We start from the raw sequence: 26669 nt of genomic DNA, 5'->3' as shown, positions 1-26669 counted from the left end.
AATAAATTCGTGTGTTTGTTTGGAAGTTTGGATTTTGAGTTGGGATTTTGAATAGTAGAAATTTTGAATTTGAATAGTTGTATGATGTGATATAAATAGGTGTTGATGTGATGTTTTGAATGTAAAATTAATTTTTAGTATAATATAAAAAATAAAAAATAGGTGTTTGATTTGATGTTTTTGGAGGAAAAAAATTGGATGAATAGTAAAAAAAAAATTCAATCCCTCAAACGAACACACCCTCAGCCTGATGCCCAAACTGGATTGGCCCAGACCAGCCTCGTCTCCTCGTTACTGGACATGCCTAGGCCCGACACGGCCGACAGAGGCGTTGATATATATACTTTATGTTATTAATTAGAAGCACCCTACATCCTTGATGTTAAAATACATTGAAGGAGTAATATATTATATTTATGCTAGTTATTTTATTTTATTAAGATAATTTGTATATTATTATAAATATATAATATATATAATTATTTTTACAATTGAAATAGAGAATTTCAGTTTAATATTTTAACGGGTATGAGAGCCAAAATTTTTCGGGCACATTTATAACCCGTTACATCTTATATGTATTTTTATATTTTATTGATGTATCCGCTTTTATTCACAGTCATACTCGGTTGTACTGTTATTTTTGTGTCATTTCCGTCTCTACTTTCGATTTTAACGCCGTTGAAAATCCTGTTACTTTATTGAAAGCTAAGGAGGGAGTCATATTTTTCGACTCTAACTCTATTGTGAACAGAGTTAGTCCTGTTTTTGACTCTAGATCTATAGAGCAAGCGAATCCTATTTTTGACTCCATTACGAGCTAGCGAGTCTTGTTTCCAACTCGCTGAGAATTATGTTTTCAACTTTGATCCAAGGGACGACTATACCATCTCGATGAATTCAAATTCGTATATAAAAGATCTAGACTATATTTTTTTCAAAAGACAAACTGAAATTTATTGGATCATATCTTGTATTTAAAATTTTTTTATTAAAATATATTTAGAAGCTATTTATTATATTTATAATAATGATTTTTTAAAAAATAAAAAATAAAAAAAATCACCAAAAGCTCGCAATTGAGCGCGCTCGTTGAATTCATGCTCCCTGCATTTCATGGTGTTGGCCGAAAAGGGTAGAAGAAGAGGAAAGGCAGACGAGACGGTGGCTGTGCTGCTGAAACTTCTTGCGGATTTGTGGCGAAATAGGACATTTTGTCTGTTGTGTCAATCTCATGTGCATTGGCCCAGTTGCTCTTGCTTTTTCTGAGTTAGAGATTGTTTCGTGTAATTGGATAGACCGGCGGAAGTTTTAGACAGCCGGCCGGCTAGGGCCTGACTCCGGCGATGCTGGATATTCGGGTTCTTTGCGCTATGTTGCGAAATAATTAGGTTTGCATTCTTTCTTTGCTGTTCTTTGAGTGGGAGACCTAGCTCCTGTTGCTCGAATTGATTCAAGTTGCACTTTCTGTAAAGCATTAGGATTTTATCTTTGATTCAAACACTTGCATCCTCCTTAGGAAATTTAATTTTTATTTATTAGGATTGGGACTTGGTTCGAGCATGCTCTCCGCTAGTCGCATTGGGCTTTACATAGTGAAGCGTCATTCTCGATTCTCCTCTGTTGTTCAAAAACAGCTAGTTTGGGAGTTTATAGCAAAGAAGAAAAAATTCTTGAAAGGAAGATGAGGAAAAAGAAAACATAAGGGAAGGGAAATTTCTTCGTTTCCTTTCCATTTTAAGATTCAAAATGGAAGAAACTTTACAAGCCTTCATAATGTTTTTATGTTCCTAATTCTCTCAACTAGCCATGAAAAACAGAATCTACTTGTGGCAAGAATGAACTCGTATATGAATGGGGGTGGGTTCCTGCCACTGATGATTTGCAGAAAGATGTTGCTTCTGCAGTGTTCTAAAGTAGTTTGACTTGAATGGAGCCATAAGGGTGCAAAGCTGCTTGAGTCATTCTCTGTTGTTGCTATTTCCATTGCTTTAAGACAATCTTGTCTCGTAACAGTTGCTACTAAGTTACAAATTGTATGTTTAATTTCTATGATATCCTTACTTTTATTCCTCTGCACGAGAGAACTGGCCTAGTTGACTTTCCTGAAACTTATTAACATCAATCTTTTAGGCAATGACATTAGTTGTTTTTGGGAGAAAGAGATTTTATTTATATGAGAATATGGAGTACACAGAGTGAACTAAACTGGGGGAAATTTTAGGGGGGGATTAGCCAAAACTTGATTACAACGAACTGAAAGAGCTAGGCAATATGTAATATGGAAGTCATTTATTTAGCTGTGTTTAAAACTATGCAACGGTTTGGTATTATTTATGCTATTTGATGTGTTCAAGTTTGTTGAGGTTGTGGAGCTATGATATTCATAGAAGCTGGCTGTCTGTTTATTATTTGATGGCTTGGTTGTGCTGCAGGCTGAGCTCAGTACTCATAGGAAAGATGCAGATATTACCCATTAAATGGTTAGAGCAGCCGACTGGAAATTTGGAAGTACACTTTTGAATCTAAGTTTAGATTCCTCAACACTCATACAAATCTCTTGAGCTGGAAATTGAGACTTCAATAAACATGGATGATTGGGAGTTAAGCGCAGAGGAACTAGATTCCCTGGAGCGAGATGCCCTACGAAAATTGGCTGAGCGTAATCATTCTTGTGTTGCTGCATCTACCAGCAACAGTAACAGTGACATGCTCAATGTTTCTTCTCTTCCAGCTAGCATGCCATCTTCTCACTCCCCAACAAAGCCCACTTGTCTGCATTATCAATCTTTGGAAAATAATAAGGTCTTGCTTCTATTCATTTCCATTATTTTCCCCTTGTAATTTGTAGTATATTGCTACCACATTTAGGTTGTAATGATTGGAAACTGTTTTGATGTCAGAGGACTTTGTTAAATACCACTTAAAGAGTCAGAGATGATATACCTACGTAAATAATTATCTACCAGTTTGTTTTCGTAGTATAATCTTTAACTATTCTTTTCTTGAAACTTGGCAAGTGATATGGAAGATCAAAGTAATCTATGAACCATTTATAGTTTGATGCATTAATATGTTCGAAAAATGATGCTTCGGTTACAGGAATCTTTAGATAACAAGTCACTCGATGCATTTACCTGAAATAAGTGATACTCCCTCCGTCCATTAAAATTAGCCCATTTGGGCTCGGCACAGGAATCAAGAAAAGTGTATTATATTGAAAAAGTGATAGGTAGTTGAGGGTAGTTTTAAATATTTAGTTAAAAAGTAAAGTAAATGAAGAGAGAATGTAATAAAGTTAGTGGTATTTGTTGTAAATAAGTATTGAATTGAGGGTAATAATAAATGTTGATTTGTTGACTTTGCCAAAATTAGCAATGAGATAAATTTAGTGGACACAAAAAAGAAAAGTGGGAATAAGTTTGGCGGACGGAGGGTGTATTTCTTAAGATGGAGAACCGTTTTGATTCATGTCATTAGCTTATGAATTCTTGTGATTGATTCATGAAGCAGATCAATGCCTCAGTGCCCACAAGGGTATTACCATTATCTGCGGCGCCAAAGATGGGTGGTGGGTACTTTCCATATTTTCACTTTTGTTTTGTCTCTATTTTTCTTATTCTAGCAGCACCCTTACCATTTGCCTATACTTCTTTCAATTTGGCCTACATTTTTCAAATTAAGGTGATCCTTCAATGCAGCCGCAACCGAAGATCATAGTAAAAATATTTCTCCATGCTAGTGGGAATATTGCTGCTAAATTTCCCTATGACAAGGTGCTTTTTATTTATTGTTGGGTGTTTTGATCATAAGTGTTCATTATTCTGCTATCATCATTATTTTATCTTCCACTAGGCACTTTTAAAAGCTTTCCAAAATATTCCAAGATCCAGTTGGAATGCCAAAGAAAGGTCTGTCTCCTCTTTTAATAAGCTTTCCCCAATGGGATGAAAGTAGTGAAATACAGTGTGTTGTTGGGGTGCAAACAACTGGGTGCTATATTTTTATGTTACATAGCATAGTTCTTAACCTGTCTGTCAGTTTCAAACTTCCCATCATAGGTTTCATTTTTATAGTATATTCTTTTGCAGATTGTGGATGTTTCCTTTGTCATCATTATCAACAGCAGAAAGTGTTCTTCGCCACTTTCCAAGCTCTAATGTAGAGGTGAGACTTATTGATGGGGCAGTCTTTTCCCTGTCATCTTTGGGTATCTGTGAATATTTAACCTTATATTTTGAAATTTCTGCTATTTGGTATGGAGATTACATGTGAAAGCTCTTTTGGTATTTGTTGATGTATTTGACTGACAGCAGGTAGGTTTTCTTACAAACCCCTTTTGCCGTTAATTTTTCCAGATAGAAAACTTGGAACCTTTGGTAAGGCGAGCAATTGCTGCTGCCACTGAAGTTCCAGACCTCCAAGGTAGGTAATTTGATTCATTTTTTCTTTAAGCTTTAACAGGGAGACTTGCCGATAATTAGATCTGTATCAAGCTACTATTTTTGGAGGATGACAGAAGCAAACATGTAGAGAGTAATCCATAGAATATTGAAGGTGCAAAACATAGTTTTCCCATGCCTTAAGGACAGTGATGAGTACTTACTGATGGGTATTATTCAATTTAGCATGGGAATAGCAGAAAATTGTTTTTAGTTGTACACGTTGGAGTGGTTAAATATATATTGAACTCACTTATTGGTCATTACTCATTAGAAGAGGGAATGATTTTGGTTGCATCTATCTATGGGTTAAGTATCCAAATGATTTAGATGTAAACTCACTTTTGAATCTTAGAAGAATACCTTTCTATAATCAGATCATTTTTAACAAAACTTGGTTTAATAAAATTAGTTGCTTGTCTGAGGAGCTTGGGGGGTTTGTTACAGAATACAGATTGCAAAGGCTTGGTTCTCAAGTCAGAACTTCACACCTTTTGTCTCAAGTAGCCATTTTGTAATGTTGACTATTCATTTTATCGCATATATTAGAGATCTACTATTTTCTTTGGTTTGTTTATTAGGTTCTTTCAAGACCAATATCCAATCATTTTTCGTGGTTTTGAATCAAACAAAAGCAATGATAAAGGTTTTGTTTTGTGGTGATTGTTTTTAGGTTTAAATAGTAAGTTGGATGTGATGTTTTGTGAGAGACAACAATCTATGCATATTTTCTTATAGGGAATCGTGAGGATTTCATTGCAAACAAACTGAAAAAAAAACATCACTAAGCAAGCAGAGCCAAAATGTCTTAACCTTAAACACGGGGAATTGAATTCTTTTCAATAATAGAAGATTAAACCAAAAATCAAGGGTGTGTTTGTTTGTGGGTTTGGGATTTTGGGTTTGGATTTTTGAATATTAAAAGTTGAATTTGAATAGTTGTTTGATGTGATATAAATATATATTGATGTGATGTTTTAAATGTAAAATAAATTTGTAGTATAATATAGAAAAAGAAAAGTAATTGTTTGATGTGATTTTTTGGAGGGAAATAAGAATCGGAATAGTAAAAATCTGTCGTGAAACCCACAAAAGAACATAACCCAAGTGACCAAGTTTTGTGTTTATAATCAGATTGAAGCATATTTTAAAGAAATTAAAAGTTCAAAGTGTGTTGGTTATTGATTTAGAAATATTAATATTCATTATGTTTTAGATTAATCTCCATATATAAGTATATAACAAATCATATTACTACGTATGAACTGAATACAAACAAATTAAATAAGTAACATCTCATGGTAAAGAATATACATTGATACATGCTGTATTTTTCATAAAAACCTAAGGGGATATACCTATTTTTAATATGTATTGACCAAATGTCCTTGTTTGTTTGGCTTGCATGCCAATCCTTCACTTTTTTTTTTTTTTTTTTTCTTTTCATTAGATTGAACTAGCAGCTATGGTTTAGGTGAATGCTACTATGGATTACATGTGAGGAAAAAGAAACCATTGATATTCATCTATTAAACAGCCACACAAATTAACGTTTAGAAGTTGTAGGGTTTCAGTGATGGCTTAGGTTAGGATTTTGTTCTGTTTTGGCTCTAGATTTCAGTTTTTCCTTATCTTGAAGCCAGGCGAATATTAAAACAGAGAGCTGTTAAAAAATTCAAGTAATAGGAAATGCTGTATCAAAATAATGAAAAACAATATCGTCTCTGTTAGAGCATGAATAGCTACATTTGTGCTTTGTTGCTATTCATTGACAAATTTAAAGTGCGCTTATTTGTATTTTCACACATGCTTTAGCACTATGCAATCTCTATTAAATAAACTAAAATAACACCCCCCTTAACATAAATAAATTATATTAAACACTTATTTTCTATCTAAAACATCAAATAAAAATATGTATTTTCTATTTAAAATATTGTATGAAACACCTATTTTCTGTTCTAAGACTTCATGTCCAAAACTTCAAAACAAAAAAAAAAAAAAAAGAAGAAGAAGAAAACAGCTTAATTTTTGTTGATACAATGAACTGAAGGAGGTAAGAAATCAGACATTATATTTCACGTAAGTGCCATTATACACTTCTAAAAGTCTAATCATATTGTCATATTTCAAAAACATGTATTTAACAGATTGAAATGCACTTATGATTTCTCTCTATTGCATCTATATTTTATTTGGGACATATTTTGTGTATCATAATACTCAAATACTAAGTATTGTTGATGTCATATTTTCAACAGATCGGTATATTAAAATTCCTTCTAATATCGAATCAAAACTTCTACCTTTTCAACGTGATGGTGTTAGGTATGTAACATCAATTCGAAGTACTTTTAGTGTTTGATTATGTTTCTCACTAAAAAGTCACGCAATGAAATTTAGGGTCATATCTTTATGAATATGTCACAATACATGTGACAGTCTAGTTGTTTCTGGTCATTCAGATTCACATTGCAGCATGGAGGGCGGGTCCTACTGGCTGATGAAATGGGGCTTGGAAAGACTATTCAGGTACTGAGTCTTTCAATTAATATTGCTTCATCTCTTGATCTCTGCTCATAAAAATGGAGCTTGCTGATTCTCTCTCAAAATTTTAGTCTGTTGTTAACCTTCCCAAATGTTTTTCATTAGATTATAGTTGATGTTGAAATATAATTTTATATTTTCAAGGTTAAAAGCTTAATATATAAGAAATTTTGCACGCTTGGCATTGCTTTATCAATCACCAATTTCAACAGAATTCCTCAAAACTTTTTCTGTTCTGTTTATCAAGCTTGCAACGTGTATTATACACCTTTGTGTCCAAAAGCATTATCCTTTTATGGATTATATTGTTCCATCCCAAATGTTCTCTAACATTCTATTGCCTCAATAACTAGAATTTTATTCTTGAGACAAATCAACAGATTTGGATGGATAAAAACAACTTAACTAAAGTGATTTTATATGGTAAGTGATACCTTAAAGGGCCATTTTGTCATTGCCAACAAGCTTTCTTAAGTTTAAAAATCAAATGTTAAGGTCAACAAACTTCTGTTTCTCCTTTTTGACATTTGACCTGTTAATTTGAAAATTGCAAGTTATTTTCTCTTTTGTTGACCTTAACATTTGATTGGAAGAGTTGTAAAAAATTTAGGCAGGGCTTTCTTAGGTCCCATCACTATTAATCACTTTTTGCCAAATATTTTTTGGAAATTCAAGTACTGTTACAACTAAAGGAAAATAGGGACTAAATAATTAGAATGGGAACAGAACCTAAGGCCTAAAATGAGGTCTAGATTAGAATGGGAACAGAACCTAAGGCCTAAAATGAGGTCTAGAGTTGCAACTAAACTGAGAAAGTACTGCTTCTTCTTGCTCCACATTTTGCAAAGAAGTCTACAAGTCCACTTGTGCCGTGAGAGATGTGATTGAAGGTGATGAAGGGGCATCTGAACACGTATAGATTAAAAACCTTTTTTTAATATGTAGCTATGATTATTTTTATATTTTGGAAAATTCATTAAGCATATTCAGAGTGATCTGATTAGATCTCCAGGCCATTGCAGTAACAACTTGTGTTCATGAATCATGGCCGGTTCTCATTTTGACTCCATCATCCTTACGACTTCACTGGGCTTCTGTAAGTAATGCAGTCTGCATCTTACCTTGAAATTATTGCACATGTGTTCAATATTTTCATTGTCTTCCACAGATGATTCATCAATGGCTGGATATTGCACCGTCAGATATATTGGTCAGTTTCTCCTACCCTTTTTTTTTTCAATTGTGTGATGTTTCTTTTCTGTTAATATCATATGGCTTTATTGTTCTGATTATCGATGTGCTTCAATTCTCATTCTCTGATGTATACTAATGTGGATACATAATTGTTTTGTTTTGATCTCTATTTTGTTTTTCTTATAAGATATGTGTGTGTGTATATATATATATATATTTGAAGGAAAAATCTGATAGAATAACATAGTGTGATTATTATATTTGAAATAGACTGATGCTCATACAAAATTATTGTTGTTGCAAATACACTAACTGTGAAAATCCTCAAACAAATTGATTCTAGTCAAGACCATATTTAGAACACTCCTAATACTACTAGTTTTAAAGTGTCCCACATTGCTAGTTGTTGGGAACTCCCCATTGCTTATGAGAAGAGCCGGTAAAAATAAGCACGGTCTAAAAATTCGATCCAAGTATGCCTTAAAATTTTAGGTCTGAATTAATTTCGGGCCGGACCAGTACGGCCTAGTTTAGAAACTGTGCTGGACCTGTTAAAATCTGGCGGTGATGGCCTGGCCCGGTTTACTAAAAAAATAATAGTATTAAATATTGTTTTTCTTAATATGATATAATAAAATTGAAACAAACTAAGGCTCAAATAAAGCTACAATTGAATTGATTGAGCATTCCTTTTCTATACCAAAGGAACATGGTTTGATTCTCATTTTTTCAGTGTTTTTTTCTTAAAACATAGGCCTTAATTTATTTAAAAAAAAAAAAAAAAAAATCTAAGGTGAAAAATGTAAACGGGCTTGGCCTGTTCGAAGGGCAACTCTTTGGCCCGTTTGAAGGACAATTTAAGTTGAATCCCATATCCCTTATTAAAAACTAGAAACCTCTAACCGTAAGAAATACAATAATGTGATGAAACTGTTCAAAACCAGATGAATATGATTTGCATCACTTTCCTGTATATGTAACATCCTTCTAATATGTGCATCAACGGTAAAGTAGCAAACATGTTAAATGTTTCCACATTGCCTAATATAGCTCGGAGTATTAGTTGCCAGTTGCCATGTTTCTGTGTATTTATATGATCGCACACTCTGGCAAATTTCCTTGCAGTTTACAATCCTAGATTTGCTTTTTATTTGTAAGTATAAACTCCTGCGCATTTGGATGAAGACTGGGCAAATATCATAACAGTACTTTCTTTCATTTTTGTGTATGAAACATCTTAAACATGTGAAATAATATATTGAAACAGAAAAGAATTGTTCCTTAATTGTGATTCTTCCATGGTTTATAATACATTTTGAGATTGAGTCTTGGGCTCAAATCTTTGCAAGGGTGCGTGAATGGATTGACTAAAAAATAAAATAAAAAACTGATATGAGTCAGTGACAGGTGGTTCTGTCTCAATGGAGTGGTTCTAATAGAGTTGGATTTAATATTGTGCCTTCTAGCAACAAGAGGTCCATCAATCTTGATGGTGTCTTCAACATTATATCCTATGATATTGTACCCAAACTACAAGATGTACTTTTGGCTTCAGACTTTAAGGTAATACCTAAAAACCCTCTCTCTCTCTCTCTCTCTGATTTTTGATAACACACTGACATTACTCCAATGGAGAGTCCTTTTATGTATTCATAGGGCACCCCTCATCAGTGATTTCGCTTTGCATTTATTGTTCTGTCCTGGTTCCTTTTGAAATATTACAATGATGTTGAATTAGGGCATGAGACAAGACTCAAGAATGTATTGGAAAAAGAAGTATTGAGTCTAGTTATGATTCTAATTAGACATACACAACAAAGGCACCCATAAGTTTCATTGTGTGCCATTCAGAATTTCAGATATAATGCATGTGTGGATGCATAATTGACAATATCTTGCAACCTCTTGAACAATAGAAAAACTTAGAATCCAATTTGGTTAAATTTGGAAATTGCAAATCTCAATTTGAATGCTATTTAAGAATGTCCTGAAGCTCTTTGGATTAGCTATTTTGCTTACAACTGCTTGAAAAGTAAAATGTTTTCAACTTCATTTTGTATAATAATCATTCTAAGACGAGATTTAAACCCTCCATCTCGATATTATACATATATTTTGTTTTGTTGCATAGTTTTGAATGCAAATTAGCACGTGGCTTATGAGCATCTTTGTAATGTTATACTAAAATAGTTTTTGGTTATTAGTTGCACAATTGATGTTGGCGGAAGAAGTTAAGGGTTTTTTCCTTTTGAGTTTTTACCCAGGTTTTTACCTGTATTTCTTAAGAAAAATATACTTTTTTTTTTCTCAGAAAACATCATATCAAATATTATTGTAATAAAAAAACTCAAACTTTCAAATTTAATCTAGACTGAAAAAAAACACACCCTAAAGTTCATGATGTGTTACGTTTGCATTTTTTGTATGCTGTGCCTGTGTACTTGAGAGATAGGCTCTCATGGCTTTGCTTAGATGTACGAAAGCCTTAATTGGGTCCTATGTAGTATTGTGTAAGACTTCTTTCCTTCTGAGAATTATACACAACTACATATATTATATATATGTTACAACACCCTTTTGTAGTGGTTTCGGTTTCATTCTTGTTTATTGGAAAGCAAAGAAAATTTTATTTTTTCATTTAGTCAATAACTTTTCAAAACACAGGACATAATTGCCTGGTGATGTGATAGCTAGACTTAATAGGAAAAAGACCATGGATTAGTGCAGCTGATCCTTGAGAAACTGCCTATCAGTGCCCTTGAGAAAGTGATCTGGGAATTCCACTAAGGAAAAACACAACTCCCATTATAACCAGGCAGAAAAAACTTTACTGCCCCTAGCTCTGCATCTATCAAGGAAGAGATATTGTTTATGCTTCTAGGGATATCATTTGGCCTATCAGTGCTTGCATTCTGTATGTTGAAATCTCTGCAGATTTACTGGTTGATGGTTGCATTCAGGTAGTGATTGCGGATGAATCACATTTCCTTAAGAATGCACAAGCAAAGAGAACAACTGCCTCGCTTCCTTTATTGCAGGTTCATTCAACCTCTTCTGTTCTACTTGAATCTGACATTCTGAAAGTAATGAGGTTTTTTCAGTGAATTACAATTTAGGGAATGGAAATCTGACACTACAACTGAACTTTGATTGCATCTAGCAGGAATACGTATCGCAATTTATTGATTTAGATCTTGCTGATTGTCAAAACGCTCATATTATTTAGCTAAGGCTACCATGTGCTGAGTTAAGACTTAAGAATATTAATAGCTGAAAGAATATCTGTAGCTTTGTGTTTATTACTAGATCAATGGTTTCTTCTTCATGCCTTTTCTCTTTCTTTTCTAATGTTTCTCAATAATCTATGTTAATATTGACATCCACCATCATAAATTTATTATGTATGCTCCTATACTACGTTTCTCATTTTTTGTGTCAATTTGTGATATGTAGAAAGCTCAATATTTGATCTTACTAAGTGGCACTCCTGCTTTGTCCCGACCAATTGAGCTATTCAAACAGGTAAAATTCTAATCTTCATTTTTAGAGATAAATCATACTTTGACAGTAAAGTGACTCTTGGAGTCTCCATTGCAGTTGGAAGCACTTTATCCTGATGTATATAAGAGTGTTCATGAATATGGTAACCGTTATTGCCGAGGTGTAAGTCAAAGTTGTTCTGTGGTACACTATATCTCTCTTTTTCTGTATACCCTGTCAAAACCAAATCTTAGCCTTTTTCAGGGTATATTTGGAGTCTATCAAGGGGCGAGTAATCATGAAGAGCTGCATAATTTAATGAAAGCCACTTTAATGATTCGGCGACTCAAGAAAGATGTCCTTTCTGAGCTTCCTGTGAAACGTAGGCAACAGGTACAAACCTTTTCTGGTACATAATGGTTTATTAATTGTTAGCCACACGCTTTTGGCAGTTTTGAAATGATTAGGAGAAAAAAAAGCTGAGTTCCAAAAATTCTTTAATGTGAATAATTGTTTAATGTGATATATTATTGCAGCTATATGAGTTTCAATTTATTAATAACCCACTGATGTGGCATGTATTCAACTATCCATTAAACTTCTCAATAGCAATTCCCTGTGGAAGATGTATATATGTACATACACTATTTTTTTTTCAGCTGATTTCCCAGGCGCCTAGCAGTCAGAGTTTGATTCACTGTCTCACTTGAACAGGTGTTCTTGGAGTTGGGGGATGCGGAAATGAAACAAGTAAATGCTTTGTTTTGCGAGGTGATGTGAATTTCTTGTGTCTTGGTTTTCTGATGAATTATGTCTGCTTGTTGACCAGCTATTTCTCTTTTGTGTTGAAGATTAGGATTGAACCGTATTTTTTAATGGACCCTTCAAATTATTATATAAGTTTAAGGTTATGGATTACACATACCAAGCATAACTACTGTTGCATATAAGTTGAGAATAATATATGGGAATAGCCTAAGAAAAACATGTGTTTTTTTGTAGATTTCTCACAAGATTTTTACTATTCACTTTATTTTTTTTTCCAAAGATATCAAATCAAACAATTACTTTTAATTTTATATATTATACTAAAAATTAATTTTACATTCATAACATCACATCAATATTTATTTATATCACATTAAACAATTATTCAAATTAAAACGTTTACTATTAAAAATTCCAAACGAAAAAATCAAATCCACAAACAAACACACATCTGTTGCATAAAATAATTGTAATGCTGTACCTTAAACTGAATGTCAGAAATGTTTATTGTAGTGTTCAACTTGGATGGTAGTTGTTGGAGATATTAATATATAAAAAAATAATGCGTCTTACCATCAGCTTAATGCGAGTTGTTCATTTGGCATGGTAACAAAGCGTGGAAGTTTTGTGTTTGAATCTCACTTCCACCCAGTCATGCATAGTGTCATGTGCTGAGGCTTTATGAAATGTCTATGTGTAGGAATTATAAAATTAGGTGAATAGTTGTAGTGCGAAGATATTAAAATCTTATGAAGTATAAAAATAGAAGATTTGATAGTGTAGTGTGTGCTAATATCCACATGGTTCTAATCTATAATACTTCTCACTTATTGTTGAGCCATCTGATTTTTCACTGAATCTTATTAAGCTCTCTTCTCCAATTGGGCTTATCAAAACTTTAGCTTAAACATTGTGGTTAGATCTTATTCATCCTTGTGGTATCCTGATGTGTAATGATTCCTGACGCACTCAAGAACAAAATGGTTCACCTTTGTTAATGGTATTTTTCCATTTTTTCTACAGTTGGAAATTGTAAAAAGGAAAATCAAAATTTCCCAGTCCAAAGAAGAAGCTGAATCACTCAAGTTTGCAGAGAAAAATCTTATTAATAAGGTGGTCCACTAACCAATCATGCCATTTTTTTTCTTGATTTGTTGCTCTCTCTGGTAAAAGAATTTTATGCCTTGACACCTTTAGAGTGCTAATGATGCATTATTGGCTGCCATTCTCATTGTATCGCACTCCAGATATATACAGATTCTGCTGAAGCCAAGATACCTGCTGTTCTGGACTATCTTGGGACTATAGTTGAGGTATGATGTTGTGGAAGTATATACAACGTATAAAATCACAAAAAAGTAAAGAGTACTGTTCATGCTTTCCAAGTAGGTTGAACATTACTTTAGTGGTGCTATAAAAAATGATAATAATAATAATAAAGAGGAGTGTTTTTGCCACTGTTGTCTTATTTGCATTTTGCCACTGGTGTTTTATTTTTTGAAATTTCAATCCTCCCTCCCTGTGGGATTAGGGCATGATAGTCCTACTTCATGGATTCTATCACCTACTTGTTTGCTAACTTATTTTATATGAATGCATTGCATATTTTTGACATTTTCTAGTCGGTTTCATACACTTACTTGCTCATTAACATGCAGGCAGGTTGCAAATTTTTAATATTTGCCCACCATCTACCAATGATAGACTCAATACACAAATTTCTTCTGGTAAGTCCCCATGTTATGTTTATATGATGTATGTACATGCTTTTCATATATATACTTTAATGTTTCAGAAGAAAAAAGTTGGATGCATAAGGATTGATGGTAGCACACCAGCAGCGTCAAGACAAGCATTAGTAACAGAGTTTCAGGAAAAAGATTCAATAAAAGCTGCAGTGGTACTGATTTGTTTATATATAACTGCTCTGCATTGGTTGCTGCTTTCCACTGTGTGTGGTTATGCACAAAAATTTTTTAATGTTGTCTTCTAGTTGTCCATCAAAGCTGGAGGTGTTGGCTTAACATTGACAGCGGCAAGCACAGTGATATTTGCTGAATTGTCTTGGACTCCAGGTGACATGATTCAAGCCGAAGACCGTGCCCATAGGATTGGTCAGGTAAATTTTTTAGCCTGAAAGAAATGCACTAGTTACTCACATAATAGATTGGTTGTTTCTTCACATCTTCGATCTGTGATCCACATATCTTCTGATATTCGTTCTAAAAATGACTTTAATGATGATGAGTCACCATTTAAATAGCTGTGGACTGTTCCTTTTCATTTGGCATGCTCATTTTTCTTCAACAAATTGTGTATTGTTACTCCTGGCTTTAAATGTTCCCAATGTTTGCATTCTGACTTCCCTTCCAGCATGTTCTCACACGCTTCAATAAAATGCGCTTCTTTTCAGGTCTCATCAGTCAACATATATTATTTGCTGGCAAATGACACAGTTGATGATATAATATGGTGCTTTTTTCTTTTTTCTTCTCTCATATGCCATTTTTTGGAGTACTTTTTTAAATAGTAAAATAAAATGAGGCAATACATAATAACTTGACTGACTTCTTCCAGGGATGTCGTTCAGAATAAGTTGGAAAATCTTGGGCAGGTACTTGTTCTGCCAAAATTTATGTTCCTTTGTTCATCTGCAATGATAGTTCTATCACTGTTCTTTATGAAGTATACCGTAACATGAAAACTATACTCAGTCTATGTTTGCTGCTAGTGGTTAAGGTAGATATGCTATTTGATTCAAGTATAATAATTTATTGACTTTTATGTCTTAAGGCCAGTAAGTATCCTTAAACTTGGGATTAGTGTACTAATTTATCTGGATTTTATATCCAGTCCCGTCCAAAAATAACATATAAAAGCTATATATCCTATAAAATTGGCGGGATACAATAATCCCCTCAATTAGAATTGAATATATTATATAATCCCATCATTTGTAGTAAATATTCTCGAAGTGTTAGTGTCTGTAGTGCATGGTGTATTACTTTGTAAGCTACTGACATTGTTTGCAAAGCTTCTATTAATTGATTCTAGTTAAATCATCATCTTCATCAGGTGAAGACATTTGGTAAATGTGCACAGGCTTGCCATTTCTAGCTAAAAATTGTGCTTTTCAATTCCAAAGTTTTGCAAGCACGCTGCCTATCTTCAGTATGCAGGAAATGTGTTTTAATGATAACAAAAGAGACACTAGTGCAGTTCTCTTTATTCGAAATTTCAGGCAATATCTGCAGTAGCAATAATGCATAACTGGATTCACATTGGAAATTTGTGCGATAGTATTTAACCCATTCTCTACCACCTCTGCATCTCAAGTTCTATATTTTTATCAATTTGGGTGCTACGTAGTTTTGTTTGTGCCCTCCTCCATTACTGCCACATGTAACTTGCGGTTATTTTGCTACGGACTGTGCAGATGCTTGATGGCCATGAAAACTCCCTGGAAGTGTCGTCCATCAATCAACTGGCGACAAGCAGCCCTATGAAACAGAGGACACTGGACTCCTTCATGAAGCGCTGTAATAACTCCTCCTCTGATGATGAACCCAAGAAGAAGTATAGCAGGAAGTGATCATTGATGTCCTTGCAAAGAATCTGCATTTGTATGAGTGAGCATGACCACCCTCATTTCTCGCATGAACACAGTAGTACAGTCTGAATATTTTGCTCCCTTCCCTTCCCTGCCCTGCACTTTGTGAGGTAAACAACCAACAATGACGTATCTCTGTAGAAGGTTTGTGCAGCATATTTGGCTATTTTCTATTCATCTCACTCATTGCATTATTGTATGTATTTCAGTAAAGAATTAAAAAATATGTATTTAATCTCTACTTAATTGAATATATATTATATATACATACATATCATACGTACTTACATGAACGGCGGTAGCACATAAGAAAAGTATTCAGAATATTTTAATGTAATTATTCATTCATTTATTTATTTTTTAAAAAATATATATTTAATGTTTAATCTTCATTTAAAGTCTTATGTAAAAATCTATTTATTCCCTAAACATATCAAATTTTAGTGTTCGTCTGTCCTTGTATTTTAAACATATTTAATTAATTAAAATCAATTTAATTTAATTTTTAATTGTTAAACTTATTCAAAATCACTTTAATTATAAATAAATAAACATTGGAAAAGTATTCAGAATAATTTAATTTAATTATTCATTAATTTATATATATTTTTTAAAAATATATATTTAATGTTTAATCTTCATTAAAAGTATTATGTAAAAATCTACTTATTCCCTAAACATATAAAAGTTCCTTTCTCTTTTTATTTTAAATATATTTAATAAATTAAAATTAATTTAATTAAATTTTTAATTATTAGACTTATTTAAAATCATTTTAATTATAAATACATAAATATTTATTTATTTATATTATATAAAATTTTATTATTTATAAAATAATATTAATTTATATTTTATTAAATTAAGTTAAAAATTCATATAAAAAATAATAAAATAATATAGTAAACTTTGTGCACATAAATTAATAAATATTATTTAATAATTTGAATGTAAAAATAATTTTATTATAATTTAAAAATAAAAAGTAAAAATTTAATTTGATACTTTTTAATTTTTTTTTTATGAATAATAAATTTTGGTAATAATCTCCAAAGAAACACAATCTAGTAATTAGTAATCTATCGTACCTAAATAAAATGGTGTCCGCAACAAGTAGATCATCTCTTCTAGACGCGGAGTACTATTTTGGTACCAAGTAAACAAATTATCTGGAAGTTTCTTGCGTGAATGATTACGGTAAAATTTGTTGGGTATTTCGGGTCGGAGATATCACCTTAGGTGAAGTGCAAGTATCATTCATCATCTTTTGGGGAAAGAGATGTCAGAGAACAACGATTCGAAGCAGCAGATGATTCAACCAAGTGAATCCGCAGGTTGCATCAGGTCCAGTCCCAGCCAGATTTGCCACCAAGAGGTATGCTCTACCGAATTTATTGGGCATATTAAATTTATGCCCAAACCCACTTGTATTGTAGTGAGTTTCCTAATCAAGGTTTTTTTTTTTTACTGCGTTTCTCGCACTTCTAATTTTGCTTCATGCTGGGGAGATTCTGGGTTCGAGTAGTTAGTCATTCACTAATTTCCCGGTGCTTTATTATTATGGCGGATAAGCTATTGAATGTTACTCCGGATTTTATTTAGCTGGTTCAGTGTGTCGCAGGTGTGAGAATTAAATCTAATTGTTACAGTCCTCGTTTGGTAATGTAGGTTTCTCTTTTTTTCACTGAATCTTGCTGATGCTTTATTCTCATTCTTGTGAGTTCTTATTTAGCATTTGAGCCTTTATGAGCAAATAAGATATCAATTAAGGTCAGTGTTTACTGTGTCAACAGGCTTTGCCTTTCCTGTTTCATGTAATCATTGTATATTGTTGGACTTCTATATATCATAAATCACCAATTCTTCACCTTCAAGGGCAACAAGGATTGAATGTATTATATTGGATTTCATTTAATTATGTCCCTGCTGTTGAAATCTTCATCACTTAATTAACAGGCTTTTCTATCTTTCTATCTTTATTCTTTTTTCCCGGGGTTTAAAGGCCAACGTACCACAGGGTGTTCCACCATTTGTGCTCATCAGACAAAATGATTTTTTGGCCAGAAAGTAAGTTTTTACTCTTTAATTCCTTATTAATCCTCTGGAAGAATATTTTTTTAATATGCTAGCAATGGAGAATGTTGCATATCTTGAATATTCCAGACAATATTAAACCCATAACTCTAGGTGTAAGGATTATATTCACTTGTAGGATATAATAGTTCAAAATACCCAAAGGATGTATTCTTTTCATTTATACAGTAGTTGATTTATACTTCTGGATTATGGTGTATTGGGCTATGTCTATGTGTGGAAACCTGGGTGTAATTATTCACAATGTATATTGAATATGAAGGAATGTAGATAATCTGGAGATGAGAAGTGTGGGCGTTAGCTTAAAATTTATTAGCTCAAAAATTAAAAGTTTAGGTTATTATTCTTACACCTTGCTAGTTTTTTGTATTTTAAAGCTATGATTACTATTTCAGTTTTACGCACTCCAGCCTCCTGGGTAAAGTCACAATTCTTATTATATAAGGATCAAACTTGAATCCACAAAATTCTTAACTTCCACCTGATTTTTATTTCCCTATATATATGGCCATGAACATTCATTGGATATAAGCTATGTTGGGGTCAAATTGATTAGAGTTCTAGTAGAAGAAGAGAAGTGCAAAACTGTGGCAAAGATAAATGGAGAAAGAATTAGCATACATACAGAATATTAGATCTGCGTGTTTATAGGAAAGTGGTGTTCAAGCCCAGAAATCGGTTCTGTTTTATGTATTTCTATCATGCGGTGTGGCGTTGATTGTACATACTATAACTTTAATAGATGGATTCTTTGCGTTCCCTGAAGTGTCTTACCCAAGTTATTTACAGTTTTTACTATAATTTTTACCACTAAATTCCACCTGCAATAGTATTCATGCACTTTGTTTCATGTAATTTATTTCAGAATTCTTCTTTTCCAATGTATTAATCTCAGGCATAAAAAACTTAAAGAAGAAGATATTGCCATATGTGAATGCAAGTATGATGCTTGTTGTCCCGAAAAAGCATGTGGTGAAAGCTGTCTGAATGTGTTAACCAGCACAGAGTGCACACCTGGGTACTGCCCTTGCAATGAGCACTGCAGGAATCAGGTCAGATATAGCAAATATTCAGGCTACAGCTAATTTCTTTTACTATCAATAGGTGTAAGTATTAGGGACACTAGGCTGATAATCTAAAGACTATGGAATAGCTTTATGATGCTAGCGGTGTTTTCACATCCACTTGTGGCTTCTCATCCTCAAGTTCTGATTTCATTCTTTCTTCAGTAGCGTCTAAACAACCTTTACTTCATGGATACTTTGGGTACTAAATCTCTGTATGTTATGGAGGTTTCAGTTGAACTGCCATTCTGTGGATTGGTTTGTGGAAATTGTAAGATGAAGGAAAAATATTAGTTTGTATTAGAGAGATGGGATGGATATGAGCACACTTTAAATGGATTTGCAAAGAACGAATAAGAACTGCAACAGTTGGGAAATCTCTTGAGATTTCTTGGAGTCATGAACCAAAACAGAATGAATGTTGTTGACCAACAATCTATTCTCAACAAGATTCATTGTTGAAGTTGGGCTGTGACTGCTGAGTAGCTGGAAAGCTACAAACTGTACAGGCCCATCCGAGAAATGGCCTGAATTTTGGAGCTTATGGGAAATCACTAAAGCACAATAAAGAGTTAAGAAACTCGAGAAGCTTTATTTATTTTGAAATTGAAATGAATAAGATGGTACAGAGGGCGACCTTTTATAGGTGAAAATAAATCTATAAATGTCTGAAATAATCTAATGAGAATCCCGATTAACTTTGATTATCTACGGAATGTAATGTAAGAAAAATATCATATATCTTCTGTAACATATTCATGCTGGTGCGGATTTGATTTATCTAATCTTCTAGAAGCTGAGATGGCATATAGCTGAAACTTGCAAAAGGCTGCCACAAGTCATGCAGGATAATTTCTGTTTTATGCAACTGATGTCAGCTGCTTAAGAAGAAAAATACATATGCATTATGTCAGCAGCCTGGTGTGAAATTGTGTTGATGTCATTTGCATATTTTTAAGAATACGCTGACATGGCTTATGTGGTAGCTGAAAATATATAAGCTGACAGCACATCCGAAAATTAATGTCAAAATGCACTACACATCTCATTCCATTTCAGGAACTGACATTGTCTATGTGAATTCCTGCTCATCTGCACTGCCAAATAAACTGTGTTTAAAAACATAAAAGGTTGCACCAACTTTGCACTGATCCAACAATTCAAGCTTGTAGGCATTGTCATTAATACACTCAAGGATGCTAAATGGACCATTTGCTCAAGGTGATAACTTGGACTGTTGTTGGATGGGGAAAATTTTCTTGCATGAGCGAAGCCGAACCCAATTGCTTGCATGGAAATTACTTGTTTGCAGCCTTATTAGAAACCTTGGCATATCTTGCATTTCCTGCTCAATATATTTTTTAACTTCAAGTGAGCTCTTAGATCAAATCCACTAGTCTCTGGCCATCTATTTTAACAAACTCATTGATAGGCACTGATTTCAGATCAATGGGATTAGTGGGTCAAAATTATAACTCACTTCATAAGGGGAATAATAAGTAGAAGAATGCAAGCTCCTACTGTAAGAAAACTATGTAAGGCATGCAATCATCGCAATTTTTGCAAGGATGAAGGAGAAAGATATGTGTTAGATTAGAATCAGCTTTGCTGTCATTGAGAGGGCAGTGGCTCTTATGTTTTAGATCTGTGAATTTTCTTTCACGAACTATATGGTGTATGATTTGGGCTGTTAGACTATATGTTTTGTAGAAGTCGGATGATTATGCTTGAAGGATTGGTGGGTTAGGAAAGGAGCCTGGTTTTGTATAGTTGGTAATTCTAATGATTTTCTGTAGTTGCATGTTTTTTCTGTAGGTCTATTAGTTATTATATGTAAATACACATATAAATAATGTTGCTGGAACTTTTATAGTCCCAGCTAGTACCGTCTTTCTAAGGTTGATTTTCTTTGGCTTTTGAAGCTTTTGTCTAATCATATGTTGTATTAGTTGTCTGGGATTATTATGGATGAAATACATCAAGATTATCATTGTCTCTATCGAATAATGTCGTGCTGAAATTTTCATTTTCAAGTGTTAACTCCTAATATCTGCAATTTCTTTGTCACATAAGCCGGGTTGCTCTAAGAATCTCATTTGAATTTCCTTTGTTGCAGAAATTTCAGAAATGTGAGTTTGCGAGGACAAAGTTGTTTAAAACTGAAGGGCGTGGATGGGGCCTTTTAGCTGATGAAAATGTTAAGGTGATTTATTTAATAGGCTTCATATTTTGTGCTTAAAATTTTCCTTGCAACTTGTATGATGCTTTAATGAAAAATTAGACACTCAATTTTGTGTCATGAAACATTGAATTGACTGCCATGAGCTCATGTTGGTTGGTAACTGCTGTAGTAACCTAGGACGTGAGCTATTTCAACCTCAGCTTACCATCTCTTCAAAATGAATAAATAGATAGCAGAGTTACAAATATCAGCAGTCTTAATGTGGCTCTGGGAGATGATTTGCTGAAATAGGGTGGGGTGGATGTGAAGCTTACATCAGAGATGCATTGAATCCACCATTTTATCTTCAGGGGCCTCCTAATCTCCTTCCAGTACATCCCCAATCGGGAAATGGGATGGCAAACCACTTTGCAAACGTGGTGCTATTGGGCAAGCCAATTTTCAATCTGTTTGTGATCAGATCTAGGCTAAACTCCCCTATATTCCACCTTAACTTCGTTCTCTCTATGTACTCCATAATTTTACTATGGAAAAGCATCAGAATAGGTCCCAGTGACAACTTTTCCTGGCAAGGAGGGATTTGCAAGGAGCACTAGCATGCTTTGGCCTTTGAGCCTACACTTGATCTTTTTTTGATCGGAGAAATAGCCTACACTTGATCTTTTGAATGGATCACATATGGGTAACACTTTAGTTCTCATTATAATTTTTGTCAACTTTAGGTCCTGTTCGTATAGAAAAGTATCATTTTTCGGTCCCAATTGTCAACCGGCTGACTGACTATGCTAATGTGTCCAGCAATTGGTTTGATGTGTTATTTTGTGAGCTTATGTGTCAACTAAATAGGACCCAACATGCCTGTATTCAGATTTTAATTAGATTTTGATCTCGTCATCAATGATCACTGCCATGTTACTAAGCAATGCCACTATGTTAAGTTGAAGACTATTGTTAACTTGTATTGTTATCCCATTCTTGCATGATTTAATCTACCATTTACTCTAAATATGTATAAAAACATTATTTTTTTATTTAATCATATCCAACAACCTATTTTTATTTGAAATATTATCTCCAACACTTAATTTTTATTTAGAACAGATTCAACAATTATTTTTACCTAAAAAATTTTGAAACCCAAAATGTAAGTAAACATAAATTATTTTTAATAAAAAATTTTAAAATATCCAAAGCACGTTAGTTATATAGGCTGTGTTAAACTCCTCATAAAATCATGTTAGTGTAAATTCTCTTAAATTCAGCACATATAAACACACCCCATATCCATTATATTATATTGATCAAAAGATACTTCCAGTGTGATTGGTTTGCTATGTTTTTATATTTTTGTTTGAATAGTAATTTGGATGTGATATTTTATGAGAAAGGATAATATATTTTTTCTATAAGAAATTATGAAATTAAATAGCAAAAGTTTTAAGAATAATTGCCAAAAAAGAACACACTCTTGGTGTTTGGGTATTGATATTTTTTAGGTGAAAATAGAATCTTGATGTTGTATTTTTTTTTTTTTTTTTTTTTATATAAGAAAAAATAGTAGACTAAATTATATAGAAGTAGTTAAAAAAGACATAAGGAGACCATTTGTCTACAACTTAACACAGGTTGTGTTGCTTAATGACCATGTCAAAATTTCATTAAAAGTCTAAACGTAAGTGTATTGAGTGTGTTCTAAAATAGTTAGCCGACTGGATGGTAAGTGAGACCTAAAACAATATTTTTGTATAAATGGGACTTAAAACATTATAAAAGTTATTATGGACTTGCAGTGTACTCGTATGCATCAACATGAGTACATGACCTATAGTGATTTTTTCGATTCTAATATATATATATATATTAAAGAAAAAGAAGAAAAAAAAATTGCTGCAGGTTAGAACTTGAGGAAGACGAGAACAGGGCTTGGGGAAGGGTAGCAGTAGAGAGGGTTTACTCATTAATCATTTTCTGGTGTTTAACATAACAAATTATTGCTAGGACTATTTTTTTGAACACTGATAAGATCACATCATATTACTTTTGAGAGTAGAAAATTTTGTCCTTAGGACTAATATAGTGGTAATTTTGAAATTATTACAAGAGGTATACTTCCACTGTTGAAAGGGTTGGAGTATAAAGTACATATAGGCTATAGCTTTAGGGTATGTGGATGTAACTAACCGTTTCAATGCTGTTCTCTAAAATCAGGCTGGCCAATTCATTATTGAGTATTGTGGAGAAGTAATATCATCAGAAGAGGCAATGCAAAGATCCAATACCTATGAAGCCCAAGGTCAAGTATATTTGATGTGCAGATGTTAGTCTTTGCGAAATATGCTTATGCCTTTCAACACTGCAATGCAGGTCTTAGAGATGCATATATAATCTCCTTGAATGCAAATTTTTTCATTGATGCCACAAAGAAAGGGAGCCTTGCCAGATTTATAAATCATTCGTGGTAATGAGTCAAGCACTGGACAAAGATGGTTGAAATCTAGTTATATTTTCATTCTCACCGCCTCATAAAGTTTACTTAAAGCTATGTCTAACAGTAGAAATATTCTGAATTTACAGCCAGCCAAATTGCGAGACAAGAAAGTGGACAGTGCTGGGAGAAACTAGAGTTGGAATATTTGCAAAATTTGACATTTCTGCTGGGACTGAACTGGCTTATGATTATAACTTCGAATGGTACGGTGGAGCCACTGTTCGATGCCTGTGTGGGGCTCCTAACTGCTCCTTATTTCTTGGTGCAAAATCTCATGGTTTTCAGGTATGCATCTGCTTTCAATTATTAATCTGAAATTTATTTTCTGAGCTAAATGTTGGTATTGCATGCAAGATGCCTACTTATATGGCTATATATAAGCCAATTAAGAGCCTGTATGAGTAAACATTATCATTTCACAGAGCATGAGATGCATTAGAATTTCAGAAGGCGATATCATAGTACATTTCTCTTGAACTATGAATGTTGTTATATTGCACACCCAAAGATCCCTTATTATTTTGCTGTTGCATACAAAAATGAATTAAGATAGTTTAATATGTAGTCTTCTTCATTAGTAAGATCAGATGGTATTTTGTGCTTCACCATTCACCAGGCAGCCATCCACTTTAAAAATTCAAATTATCCTATTCTAGACCAATCTAAGCAGATATTTGGCAATGGCTTACCTTCTCTCAGCTATGGCCCTCAGGGAGGCCTGAACAAAATTCTGTGATTTGATTCTGTCTCCTCAATGGGATTTCTTCTGTTAGATTTCGCGGTGGAACTTCAAATTTACATACAGACAGTGCAGCAATATAGTTCAGATCATTTTCTTCTTTTTTAATTCTGCATTTTGCCTGAATTCCTGTAGGGATGGGAAAGGTGTGCATACTTCTGAAGCGCACTGGCTTTCTGCAGGAAAGTGGCTGCATTTGATTGATCTTAAGTTTTCCCATGGAAAACCCACCTTCTTTTTTCTGCAGTACTATTATCCATAATATGTTCTATGGAACGCCCTCCTCGCTAGTTCTTTCATGCTGCAAAAATATTACTCCTAGTGCTGCTCGGCCAGTTAACTAATTTAGTTTTTTTGTTGCTTCCAAAGCATGATTATATGGTTTTACTGTACTCCATAGCCTTACTTGTTTTCTAATGGTTTGACACAGGAATATAACCATGTTTGGGAAGATGGAGATGTCAGGTAAACTTAATTGAACATATTGTTGATTTGCAGAAAACACAATGGAGAGATTGTAATACTTGTCGTAGTTATGTGATTGAGAATGTTCTTGTTAAAGCAGACAATGTGAGGAGAGGTATCAGAGGATTGACTCTCATAACAAAAACAAAAAATCCAGAATGTTGTTGGGTTATTATTTTTGTTAACTATTGAGAATATTCACTTGGCATTTTTCATGCCTGCAGATACCAAGTCGAAAACATTCCACTCTATGATTCTGCGGAGGATGAGCCTTTTCCAGTCGCAGCCGGTCCTGTCAAGATTGAGTCTGAAGAAAACGAATCAGCGGTAGGAAAATACATAGTGGAATCTGGCTTGAAAATGGAAGTTGCATCTGGTATGGAATCTCATTGTTCGGTAGTCGTCAATGATGAGGCAGGGAAATCAGAAACAAACAAGGAGGCAGAAGCTAGTATAGAAGACAAAAGGCAAATGTTCTCCCAAACAAATGCTATGATATCACGTATAAGAAGCAACAGTGCATGCCGCAATTATAACATTGGACCAGGGCCGTCCTCTAAGAAAAGATCGCAGCATCATCCAATGAAGCAAAATGTGAGAGCGATGGGGCGGAAACATGTCTGTTCCAAACCAGTTGCTGAGCTGTTTGCGTCTAAGAAAGCTCAAGAGGAAATAAGAAGATGTGAGGTGGGTGGGTGCAAATCCCCAGTTGGGAGTTTAGGGAGGAGGGAGCACCCGAGTCCCAGTTCCCATTATGTATGCATGCATGCATGTCTGGTCTGGTCTGAAGATGTTGTGCTATCTTGTGACAGGAACTCAAAAACAAAGCAACCTCGGAGCTCAACTCCTTGTACGACGAGATCCGGCCGGCAATAGAGGAGCACGAGAGGGACAGCCAGGACAGTGTGTCGACGAGCGTAGCTGAGAAATGGATACAGGCAACCTGCTCCAAGTGGAATGCGGAGTTCGACTATCACTTTTCAATCGTCAAGAATGCCCTGTGCCCTCCCCCGAAGATTATTGCGGCCAATGCTCAGAATGAGATCAAGTACCTGACGAATTAAGGGCTTCTCCCTCCCTCTTGCATGCTGCTGCTGCTGCTCCTGCTGCCATATCTATATCTATGCCGGTGGATGGATGTTTCATGTTTGACTGCTGGCTCTGCTGTGATTGATTCAAGAACAGAGCCCCAGCTCTGGCTCTATCTATACTTGGCTGGGTGGCTGGCTGTTGTGTTAAGGATGAATGAATATGCCACCATTTCATTTGTGTATTTAATCCATCGGTTCAGTTCAGTTAATTAGATCGGGCATTGCATCTTATCTGTTGATCGAATCAGGAGGGGTGGGTCCCCTACTCCTCTCTCTCTCTCTCTCTCTCTCTCTCTCTCTCTCTCTCTCGTATAGAATCCAAACTTTAAAAGGTGGTGGGTAGGTAGGTAGAGACTTCCTGTTTTTTTTTTCTCTCTTTATTATTGGTCAACAGACTGTAGCAACATGAATCAAGCAACAAGTAGCCAACCAATCAGGGCCTGAAGCTTCTTTTGGAAAACAAGCTTATCCTTGGTGGTGTGCTGTGCTACTACTACTATAGCTT

General features: G+C 34.1%; 2 protein-coding genes across 4 annotated transcripts; both read left to right on the top strand.

Annotated features, from left to right (window-relative positions):
* The first annotated feature begins 1080 nt into the window (after positions 1–1080).
* On the top strand, positions 1081–16282 carry LOC127248338 (uncharacterized). Of its 3 annotated transcripts, none has more exons than XM_051270622.1 (25): positions 1081–1391; positions 2436–2805; positions 3514–3571; positions 3702–3776; positions 3856–3911; positions 4092–4167; positions 4359–4425; positions 6704–6770; positions 6908–6974; positions 8002–8085; positions 8158–8199; positions 9591–9746; positions 11144–11221; positions 11637–11705; positions 11781–11846; positions 11928–12056; positions 12378–12434; positions 13455–13544; positions 13679–13744; positions 14090–14158; positions 14227–14331; positions 14425–14550; positions 14845–14903; positions 15009–15045; positions 15868–16282. In XM_051270622.1, the coding sequence occupies exons 2-25, from the start codon at positions 2639–2641 to the stop codon at positions 16021–16023; spliced, it is 2022 nt and encodes a 673-aa protein (XP_051126579.1). In that variant the 5' UTR covers positions 1081–1391; positions 2436–2638; the 3' UTR covers positions 16024–16282. The 3 variants fall into 3 exon arrangements, with proteins under 3 accessions (XP_051126579.1, XP_051126578.1, XP_051126580.1); XM_051270621.1 differs by having other exon boundaries at positions 3685–3776; XM_051270623.1 differs by lacking the exons at positions 1081–1391; positions 2436–2805; positions 3514–3571; positions 3856–3911 and having other exon boundaries at positions 3685–3776.
* Positions 16283–17166: 884 nt separating this feature from the next.
* Positions 17167–26395, top strand: LOC127248258 (histone-lysine N-methyltransferase ASHH1). Its single transcript, XM_051270513.1, has 10 exons — positions 17167–17416; positions 18044–18108; positions 19031–19187; positions 21316–21402; positions 23590–23674; positions 23746–23839; positions 23956–24154; positions 25039–25073; positions 25298–25760; positions 25886–26395. Exons 1-10 carry the CDS (start codon positions 17321–17323, stop codon positions 26135–26137), a joined length of 1533 nt encoding a protein of 510 aa, XP_051126470.1. The 5' UTR covers positions 17167–17320; the 3' UTR covers positions 26138–26395.
* The last annotated feature ends 274 nt before the right edge of the window (positions 26396–26669 follow it).

The sequence above is a fragment of the Andrographis paniculata genome, unplaced genomic scaffold, assembly GCF_009805555.1.
Source record: "Andrographis paniculata isolate CXL003 unplaced genomic scaffold, ASM980555v1 Contig33END, whole genome shotgun sequence".
NCBI lineage: Eukaryota > Viridiplantae > Streptophyta > Magnoliopsida > Lamiales > Acanthaceae > Andrographis > Andrographis paniculata.
This window is presented reverse-complemented; position numbering and strand designations above follow the sequence as displayed.

What these genes read in the sequence shown, in the direction of transcription:
- LOC127248338 (XM_051270621.1), top strand. Translation starts at nt 2,590, where the DNA reads ATGGATGATTGGGAGTTAAGCGCAGAGGAACTAGATTCCCTGGAGCGA. An exon ending in TTCCAAGCTCTAATGTAGAG is followed by an intron (nt 4,168 to 4,358) that starts GTGAGACTTATT and finishes TAATTTTTCCAG; the next exon opens with ATAGAAAACTTGGAACCTTT. An exon ending in GTGCCCATAGGATTGGTCAG is followed by an intron (nt 14,551 to 14,844) that starts GTAAATTTTTTA and finishes GCTTCTTTTCAG; the next exon opens with GTCTCATCAGTCAACATATA.
- LOC127248258 (XM_051270513.1), top strand. Translation starts at nt 17,321, where the DNA reads ATGTCAGAGAACAACGATTCGAAGCAGCAGATGATTCAACCAAGTGAA. An exon ending in GCCAGATTTGCCACCAAGAG is followed by an intron (nt 17,417 to 18,043) that starts GTATGCTCTACC and finishes CGGGGTTTAAAG; the next exon opens with GCCAACGTACCACAGGGTGT. An exon ending in AATGATTTTTTGGCCAGAAA is followed by an intron (nt 18,109 to 19,030) that starts GTAAGTTTTTAC and finishes TATTAATCTCAG; the next exon opens with GCATAAAAAACTTAAAGAAG.